We start from the raw sequence: 9783 nt of genomic DNA on the forward strand, positions 1-9783 counted from the left end.
CCTGGAGTCCCTCCCAGATCCTGCCATGTGACCTGGAGCAAGTCCTTACACCTCTCTGGAGCGGTTTCTCTACTTAAAAGGGAGAATTAAAACAAGGCTTTTAGTCTCTGTGACTGAGCATAGGTGAGTTTTTCTGGTTATAGGACCAGAATATACGTCAGATTCTTAAGGGGCCCATGACTCAGCAGAACTTAAGACCAGCTGGACCTGATTCCATTTACATCTCTCAGTGTCTCACTGTAGACACTCTGAGTCTTGGAGAGGCCTGGCCTTGGATGGGACGGCAGAGCTGCAGGAAAGGGGCCAGTTTGTCCCTGGTACTGGGGCCTATGGTCACAAGCCCCTAAGGGGACTGGCCTGTGTGTCTGTAGGGAGCTAGATAAGTAGTTTGGTTGTCATCTTCCAAAAGGGCCTATGAGGACAATAGAAGGACGCTGTGAGGGCTCTAGGTGAGGTAGTGGCTAAGGAGGGGGATCCTGGGCAAGGATGGGCTGGTGGGCTTGCTCTGTCCTCACTGCTGAGAGGCTGAGGACACTCTCCTGTGTGGGAGGGAGGGCTAAGTAGGATCCTTCTGAACCCAGTTAGGCTTGTGTCCAAACAGATCTCGCGGGGATCCCTGGGTGGCGCAGCGGTTTGGCACCTGCCTTTGGCCCAGGGCGCGATCCTGGAGACCAGGGATCAAATCCCATGTCGGGCTCCCGGTGCATGGAGCCTGTTTCTCCCTCTGCCTCTCTCTCTCTCTCTATCATAAAATAAAAAAAAATAAAAAAAAAAATTAAACAGATCTCGCTTCTGCCCCAAGCAGGTCAGCTTGCCAGCTTTGGGACAAAACTGCCAAGAGGCCAGCTTCCAGGTCCAGAGCCAGTTACTAGCTGTGTGACCAAGTTTCTTGACCCCTCAGAGCCCTAGCCTCACAGTCCATCAAAGAATGAGCCCACTCCAGGGTTGTTGGGAAGGTCAAGAAGATTCCAGTAGACCCTGGTGTTTTGTCAGAACCTGGAAGAGGGGGATGGGGCTTCAAGTCAGGCTGGGTGGGGGCTGACCAAGCTCAAAGGATTTGGGGAAGCTGCAAGAATGGCTGGGAACAGGCCAGCCTTCAGGAGTTGGTAGGCCTGCCTAGAAGAACCTCTCAACAGTGATAGAAACCACTTATTAGAACTTTCTCAGGTACAGAAACTACAGAAACTGGCTCTTTACCTGGAACTCAGTGAACCTCCTAGGTGGGCAGTCTTGCTCTCATTTTAGCCTTCTGACTGACCCCATAACGCTAAGGCAGGCTGGGCACTCTATCCTGTCTCCTGCTCTGTGTAGCAGTCCAGCAGATTGGACAGAAAGGGCAGTATCACAGCCGAGATGACCAGGCAGTCATCTACTACTTTTGTACTTGCAACTGTGGTCATGTTAGTATACAGAACATCAGCCAAGAACCAGTAGAACATAATGTGGAGTGGGCACTGCCCACAGAATTCCAGACAGACCCTGCCTGCCCCCAACCCAATCCATTCAAGATAAGCTTCTGTGAGCTATCACTCTTTCCCCCCACCCTCATCCTGGGGAGGAGGAACTTTGTATGATTATGGGTGCATATAATGGGGGTAGAGCTGGGATTCAATCCCAGAAAGGAACTGTAAGTCTTCGCTTTCCATGATTCGGGCTTCTGAAGACCGAGCAGGAAGGAACAGGCCCAGTCAGGGGTCAGGCCAGCAAGGGAACCAGGGTGATGTGGGCACCATGGCCCAGTGAAATGCACATGGTTCAGGAACCAGTCAACTGAGGTGGGAGGAGCCAGGGTGGCCCCTGCTTCTGGTCTTAATGGCCCAGCTTCCTCCAAAAGGGCTCCTGCTTCCCCTCTTCATGCTGTGGGCTGTACTTCTCCCAGAAGGGGTTGCTGTCCTGGGCCCAGTTGGGGTTAGCAGTACACCTGGAGCAGCGGTGCTCCTGATGAGTCTGTGTCTGTACCCTGGAAGGATGAATCATGGCTGGCTGGGTATCCTAAGGGGAAGGGAAGAGGAAACAGGCTCAGAAAGGGGAAGGAGCTCATCCAGGTACCATGGGCAGGGAGAAGCTTGCTGAGAAGGAACAGTGGGACTCAAGCCTGGTCAGTCTAATCTTGGCTGGATGACCCACTCAGCTTCTTGACCTCTCTGAGCCCCAGCCTTACTGTCTGTAAAAGGGTAATGACACCACTCCTGGGGGCTTATGGAGACCAAGAAGGCAGCAGTAGAAAGCACACTGGGTGCCTGTTCATTGCTAGCAGATGGCCTCCGCCTTCTTCACTGTCCCTAGTGACTGGGGGGCTTAGGATGGGGTCTGTGGCTGCTCAGGCTTCTGGCCCCTTTCTGATCCCATCCCCACCCACCCTCTGGGAGAGGGGACATGCAGGGGGGAGGGGGGAGCCCCGGGGCACTCCCATCACTGCACTCTCAGGTCAGGACCAAACCTGGAGCTCCATAAGGCCTCAGCTTCCTGGCGATGGCATCTGCAGTAGTCTCCTGGGAGATCTGCACTGTGAGCTCTAGGGAGGGAACAGGAGGGGGCAGTGGTCATTATCACATCCTTTTAGCCCAACCCCCCACTTTAGCTCCTGCCTGACAAGGGCAGGGTCACCTACTCCTGGGCCGACTTAGAGAACCAATGTTTAAAACAAAGACACAACTTGAGTGTGAGTGTGCTCGCATGCGTGTATGCGTGCATCTGTGATGGTGGGCAGGTGTGGGGATTTTGGTTAGGCCAGGGCAGAGGTCCAAATTCACATGGGTTCCTGGGCTAGGCCTGCAAGTTCTGGCAGGTGACAGCGAGGGGACAGAGGGGCCACTTAGGGGACACAGAGGGGTTGAGAAAGGGGAGGAAAAAGACAACAGGGAGCAGGGACTGGCTGAGGGGTGGGCCCATTGTGGCCACAACCCATTGCAGCCCCCCCTTGGCCAGAGTGTCCTCCACTCTGACCCTCAGCCGTGTGGAACCCCACCTACCATCCTGGCTGAGCCCTGAGCCCACCATGGTCTCATGGCCACTGTCAGGGGCAGCAGCAGGGGCAGCACCCCGCATGGAGCGCCCCTCTGTGGTCTGCGGGCGGGCTCGGCTCTTGCGGGTACTGATGCGAATGATGCCGCGAACCAGGCGGCCCTCAGCGTCCTGCTCATCCAGGTGGTAGTCCTGGGTGATGCTGCTGATAAGGTCCGAGATCTTACTGGTCTTCTCCAGGAACACAGTGTCTGATGTGCACTTGGCCAGCTCGTCTATCTGGTGTACGCTGAACAGCTCTGTCAGCTTCTTGAAGATGAGCACATCAATCTCTCGGCTGGACATGGAGCCGCTTCCTATCTCGGGCAGGTCCAGGTCCGACTCATGGAAGGAGTAGTACTCTTCAGAGCCCCGGGGGCTGCTGGCAAGGGTGCTAGGCAGGCTGTGCCGCATGGGTGGGGGCTCGGCCAGTGGCTCCTTGCAGCAGGAGTCCGCATCCGGGGCTGGGGAGGTGGTGCTGCGGTAGGGATATACAGGGATGCCTTTGAGCTTGACGTCAGGGTAGCTGAAACTGCTACCCATGGTTGACTTGAGCCGTTGGCCATCCCGCCGGCTGGGAGGTGCGCGGTCGGGGCTGGGGGGCACTCCATTGTGGTCTTTGGCCCAGGTGGCTTCAGCAGCCCCCTCGGGGGAGTCCCCAGCAGACAAGCAGGGACTGCAGCCCCGCATGCACGCCCCACAACGCTGGAGGCAACTCCGGCAGCGACGGAAGCAGAGGGCAGCCCGGCACCAGTCCCACACCCAGGGTCGCCAGAGCAGGCAACAGGCTGGGGGCTCAGCAGCCGACTCAGCAGAGCCGGAGATGAAGGTAAGGCTCTCCGGCCCGTGGTGGCCAGGGTCCTTGGGGTCTGGCCTGCGGGTGCGGCGGCTTGGTGGAGGTTGGGACGGCTCATCAAAAGTCTCCAGGCATAGTTCTGTTGGCTGTTCCCAGGGTCCCAAGCGTGGGGGCCCAGATGATGGGCGGGGGTGTCCAGGGCGGGGCATGGCTCATTGCAAGATTTGTTGCAGTCAGGCACCTGTAGAGGAGAGGCCAGGAAGGAGTCAGGTTCAAGGGCACAGTTACGCCCACGAACCTTCACCTACTATCCCTCTCTCCCAAAGAAATTCTCTCTCTGGTCCAACCTACATGTGAAAATTTCCTGGGACAGGGTGCCTGGGTGGCTCAGTCAGTTAAGTGTCTGACTTTTGATTTTGGCTCAGGTCATGATCTCAGGGTCGTGAGATCCAGCCCCACATTGAGCTCCGCACTCAGTGCAAAGTTTGGGATTCTCTCTATCCGTCTCCCTTAGCCTGTCCTCGCCCTCTCATATTAATAAATAAATCTTAAAAAAGATATCTCGGGGCATCTGGGTGGCTCAGTGGTTGAGCATCTGCCTTCAGCTCAGGGTCATCCTGGAGTCCTAGGATCGAGTCCCACATCAAGCTCCCCACAGGGAACCTACTTCTCCCTCTGCCTACTTCTCTCTGTGTCTCTCATGAATAAATAAATAAAATCTGTAAGAAAAAAGAAATGCCCTGGGACTCACACCCAGGGATGCGGTGGGACGGCTGCTACTGAAAAACCAGAGAATGACAGGCATTGGAGATGTGGGGACAGTGGAGCCCTTGTAGAGTGGTGCAGCTGCTGTGGCAAACAGTACAGCAGTTCCTCAAAAAATTAAACACAGGACTGCCATATGGCCCAGCAATCCCAAATCTGGTTATATACACCCAAAAGAATGGAAAACAGGGACTTAAACAGACATCTGTATGCCAAGGTAACACAGTAGCATATATATATTTTGCAATAGGCAAAAGGTGGAAAAACCCAAATGTCCATTGACAGGTGAATGAATAAAGAAAACATGACGTATACATATAGTGGAATATTATTCAGTCCTTAAAAGGAATAAAATTCTGATACCTGCCATAACATAGATGAGCTTTGAGACATTATGCTAAGTAAAATAAACCTGACACGAAGGACACATGTTGTATGGTCCCACTTATATGAAAAATCTAGGATAATCAAATCCTTAAGACAGAAAGTAAATGGTGGTTGCTAGGGGCTGGAGGCAGGGGGAAATGGGAAGTCAGTGTTTCATGGGTAGAGTTCCACTTTGGAAAGATGAAAAAGTTCTGGAGAAGGATGGTAGTGATGATTACACAACAATGTGAATGTGTTTAATGCCACAGAACTGTATGGTTAAAATGGTACTAAAAAACTTAAGATGGTAAATTTTATGCAATGTATATTTTATCACAATCTCCTGAGATACCACTTTCCAGGGAATGGTCTCCCCCAGTTTATTCCCACTGTTGGTGAGCCTACTCAACAGAGTCTCTGAGGTTCTCAACAAATGCCTTTCCATGTGACTTTCTACAGAACCTGACCATCACTACCTTCCTTTCCCCTCTTCCTTCAAGTCAGACATGGGAGTGTGACAGTTCCCTGTCAATGTTTCAGTTTGGATTGGTTTTGCTCTCTTAGCAATATTTAACGCCAAGCACTCTTTTGCTTCCTTTGATTAGACAAGAAAGCCAAGCCACAAAATACACCTTCTTTCCTTTCCTTTTTTTTTTTTCACCTTCTTTCCTTTATTGACTTGGTTGCAAGCAAGCTCAGAGCGAAGATTTCATTCACCCCATAATCACTGAGCCTAGGCCCATGTTAGGCACCATAAAATCAAAGACAAATAAACTACAGATCCTGTTTTTGTGACTCACTAGTGGTTTTGTAGGAAAAACAGATGCTTAAAATCTCCTGAGATAGAACGTGTAGGATATACGAGGCATTATGGGAGTGAAAAACTATGCCTGAGGGAGTCCGGGGACATTATATAGTGATATGTGGAAGGTCCTTGAACACATATAGGGGTCTGCCAGGAATAACCTGGATTTTCTGCAACATTGATCCCTTATCTTTCTATCCTCGATTTAATGGCATTGGGGTCCTAGAACTGGTGATGTGGTGGACATCAGGATATCTGTGTTAGAGTCCCAGTTTTGGCTCTAACAGACAGTGTTTCCGTGGGCAAATAAATGCCACCTCTTTAAACAGGGCCACCATCATCTCTCACCCAGGTTATTGTCAAGGCTCCTATTTCATCCTCTTCCATTCCCTTCTACTTGAGGCAACCAGGGAGAACTTAAAAAATCTGGAGAAACCTGGCAGATTCCACTGTAATCAAATGATCGAAGTTAACGTCACCAATAATAGGATGAACTGACATCATGGGCCTCTGACACTCTACCAAGAGGATACTACATCACTTAAGGAGTGCTTCTGCCTAAAATGCGTAACCTGAATGTAATCATGAGGAGACATCAGACAAGCCCAGCTTAAGGGAATGACAACTAAATGCAATGTGTGATCTTGGACTGGATCCTGGATCAAGAGGAAAAATTGGAAACTGGATGATGTGGATAAATGGTGAAATTTAAAAGGAGACTGTATATTATTTAATAGTATTATGCCAGTATTAAATTTTCTGAATTTGATTACTGTGGTTAAATAAGACAATGTTCTATTCTCAGGAAGTACACATTGAAGCATTTAGGGGTAAAGGAGCATGATGTCAGCAAGCTAATCTCAAAACTTTCCCAAGAAAATCAGAAGGTGCATGTGTCTTAAAAGAGAAGGGGAGGGAGGGAAGGAATGTCGGCCATGGTGTCTGGGTAAGAGAATATGGAAGTTTCTATTCTTACAATTATGGAATCCACCCCCCTGGCCTCATTTGGCACTCCTTCTCCAAGGCCCCTCCAGCTCCCCAAGTCAGATGGGAACACCTCTCCTCATAGCTTTCTGGGGGCTCTGTCAGCTGGGTTGGCCTTGAACTGAAGATAAGCTTATATGACCCTAAGGGGCAGGAGCTGTGTCTGACTCCCTTCCACCTCAGTGTGGGAACAGGGCTGGGCACAGTAAGTGCTTCAGGGGACTGACATGTTCTGTGTGACCTCAGAGTAGAACCAGGACCATTGGGTACAAAGAAAAAGGACTTAGGCTCTAGGCTGACCAGAATGGGGGTAGCAGCAGGCTCGGGGGAGGGGGATGAAATAGGAGATTGCAATAGGTGACTTGAAAGTCCCCTGTGGGGACACCTGAGTGGCTCAGTGGTTGACTGTCTGCCTTTGGCTCAGGCCATGATCCCGTAGTCCCGGGATCGAGTCCTACATCGGGCTCCCTACCTGGTGCCTGCTTCTCCCTCTGCCTAGGTCTCTGCCTTTCTCTCCCTGTGTCTCTCATGAATAAATAAATAAAATCTTAAAAAAAAAAAAAAGTCCCTCATGATCCAGACAGCCCGTGGTTAAAAACCTTTGCCTTGGTTTGAGCAATGTGGGAATGAGTATGGATTCATTCATTCATTCATTCATTCACTCAATTAACAAATATTTAGTGAGGGCCTACTGAGTGCCAGAGACTATCCTAAATTTGGTGGATGCAATGGTTAAACAGACAAAATTCCCTAACCTCAGGAGTCTGTATTCTATTGAATGAGTTGGTTATTGTTTTGTGTGCTGTGAATATATTAAACCAATTTTCACAACTTTATTTGTAGGTATTATTATTGTTATTATTACTATACCCTGAGAGGCCCAAATAGGTTAAATATGTTGTTTAAGCCACACATCTATTTGTACCCAAGCAGCCTAGCCCCGATTCTAACCCACTACCTCATTCCATCTATTACTTGGGAGGAAGGGGGCAAAGTGGCCAGCTGCCAGCCCCATGGACAAGCCTGTACCCATGGATGGACCACACAGGAAAGCCCAAGTCTTTCAAGCTCAGGCCTTGGATGAGAAGGGCGGGTGCCTCTACGCTGTTTGAACCACACTGAGTTCTGGGGTACCTGGGGTTTGTAAAAACATCAAGGGGTTACTGATGATGGTCTGGGTCACTCCTCTGCCTCCAAGGCTTAAGGATTTGCTGCTATTCATTAAATTGACCCACCAAATGTTTACTGAGCACCTATCATGTGCCCAGCAGTGTACTAAATCCTGAGAAACATCAGTGAATGGGCCAGAAACAGGTCCAGCCCAGGAGGATATTCACTTTACCCAACAGTCACAATTGCTCTGTAAGTATTCTGTCTCCACTTTATAGATTGGGAAGCTGAAGCTCAGAAGTGACTTGCCCAGAGACACCCAGCTGGAAAGGGATGGAACAGGATTTGTACTGTGGTTTACCAGACTCTGGAGCCCATGTACTTTGTTTTGTGCCACATACCTGGAATGTGGGTAAGATAGAGGGAAGTGGGGACCAAGACCTAGGTAGGATAAGGACAGTAACTTGTTTCAGTTTCCCCCACCCCTCTAGGTCCAAAACCTGCCTGAAGTCAAACTCAGCCCATTTTTTCCAGGTTCTATCTTCCCCAAGCTGTTGCTGCATACCGCCCCCCTTAAACCCTAGGAACACCCGGTCACTTGGTTAAGTGAGGGGAGGACCCTTGCTCCTATTGTGACCTGGGGCAAAACTCTTGGCCTCAGTTTTCTCCACTTAACAAGGGGAGAGATTAGTATCATCCTGGGTCACCGTAAGGTTTAAATGAGATATTGCCTGCAGGTTGCTTAGTGTGGTGCCTGGCACGTGGGAAGGACTCGGACGCTGGGCGCCCCAGGTCACTGCAGGGATCTTCCCCAGAGTCAGAAGGTCCTAAGCCCGTCCTCACCAAACTTCCCTAGATGCTCTTCCCCCTTCCCTAGTCCCTGAGAAGACGCACACACACACGGGGGTCTGTCTCTGTACCATCCCCCTCCTCCCGAGGTTCCCCAGGACAGGCCCCACCCCCGTACCCAGCCTAGTCTTGCACACCGAGCCGACAGGGGCACCCCAGCCCGCTCGGGGAACAGCCTTCGGCTCTCGCACCCGGCATCCCCGCACCCTCTATTTCCTGCCCCAAAGGCTCAGCCCGCGGCTCCGGCATCCGGGGGCACCTACTCCCGGGCGAGGGAGGACCAGACCCCGGCACTGCCCCTCCGATTAGCACAGCCCCTACGCCAGCAGTGCCCTAGGGGCGGGCGCCGCCGTCTCCAGCTGCAGGGGCCCCCGCCCGGGGGCAGACGCAGCCCCGTGCCCGCCCTGACACCGTTCCTCCGGCTGTGCACGGCCCCCCGCCCCGGCCCGACGCTGCCCCCCGCCCCGGCCCGCCAGCGCAGCCCCGGGGGCGCCCGCGGCCCCCTCTCTGCCCGCCCAGCCCAGGCGCCCGCTCGGGCCGCTCCTCGGCCCGGCCCGCACACCCCGGAAGTGGGAGGGTGGCGCCCGCGGAACCGGCCCCGGGACCCTCCCCCGCCCAGGTGTAGTCTCGGGGGTCTCTCCACACCAGTGTCGCCGTGCTTCGCGCCCCCACGGGCCCGCGCGGGGCTTACCTGTCCCGCCAGGTGAGCCGCCTCCGGCTCGGCCCCTCCCCCCGCCCCCCTTGCCGCTCACCTGGAGCGCAGGTGAGCGTCTCGCGGGAGCGCTGCACGGGCCGCCGCTGGGGACACACTTCCTGCCTCCGCGAAGCGCCGCCGCCGCGCACCTGGGCCGAGGCCCCGCCCTGGGCGCGGAGGGGGGGGCGGTGGAGGGGCACCCGGCTGGGGCGCTCGGCCTACGGACTCGAGCGGTGCTGTCTGCTCCGGCTCAGGGAGGCGGGCAGGGCAGACCGACGCTGGCGTTCAGTCTCCTCTTCTGTTAAATGGGCAGGGCGCCCTAGCAATCTCTGCGCACCTGGAGAGCGCTTGGCAGTTCTTTAAGGCCCAGCTCTAAGGGCATGGGTCTCCTGGGGTGCCTTCTCTGGCCCC

At 53.2% G+C, this 9783-nt stretch overlaps 1 protein-coding gene across 2 annotated transcripts; it reads right to left on the reverse strand.

The window, feature by feature from the left end:
* Positions 1 to 65: 65 nt before the first annotated feature.
* Positions 66 to 9494, reverse strand: KDF1 (keratinocyte differentiation factor 1). Of its 2 annotated transcripts, none has more exons than XM_055332610.1 (4): positions 9431 to 9494; positions 2973 to 4040; positions 2441 to 2515; positions 66 to 1992 (listed from the first exon to the last, which is right to left on the reverse strand). In XM_055332610.1, exons 2-4 carry the CDS (start codon positions 4006 to 4008, stop codon positions 1910 to 1912), a joined length of 1194 nt encoding a protein of 397 aa, XP_055188585.1. In that variant the 5' UTR covers positions 4009 to 4040; positions 9431 to 9494; the 3' UTR covers positions 66 to 1909. The 2 variants fall into 2 exon arrangements, with proteins under 2 accessions (XP_055188585.1, XP_055188584.1); XM_055332609.1 differs by lacking the exon at positions 9431 to 9494 and adding an exon at positions 9370 to 9414.
* Positions 9495 to 9783: the final 289 nt, after the last annotated feature.

This window comes from Nyctereutes procyonoides, unplaced genomic scaffold, assembly GCF_905146905.1.
Source record: "Nyctereutes procyonoides isolate TBG_1078 unplaced genomic scaffold, NYPRO_anot_genome, whole genome shotgun sequence".
Lineage (NCBI taxonomy): Eukaryota > Metazoa > Chordata > Mammalia > Carnivora > Canidae > Nyctereutes > Nyctereutes procyonoides.

What these genes read in the sequence shown, in the direction of transcription:
- KDF1 (XM_055332610.1), bottom strand. Translation starts at nt 4,008, where the DNA reads ATGCCCCGCCCTGGACACCCCCGCCCATCATCTGGGCCCCCACGCTTG. An exon ending in CTCAGGGCTCAGCCAGGATG is followed by an intron (nt 2,516 to 2,972) that starts GTAGGTGGGGTT and finishes TTCCCTCCCTAG; the next exon opens with AGCTCACAGTGCAGATCTCC. An exon ending in GAGGCCTTATGGAGCTCCAG is followed by an intron (nt 1,993 to 2,440) that starts GTTTGGTCCTGA and finishes CCTTCCCCTTAG; the next exon opens with GATACCCAGCCAGCCATGAT.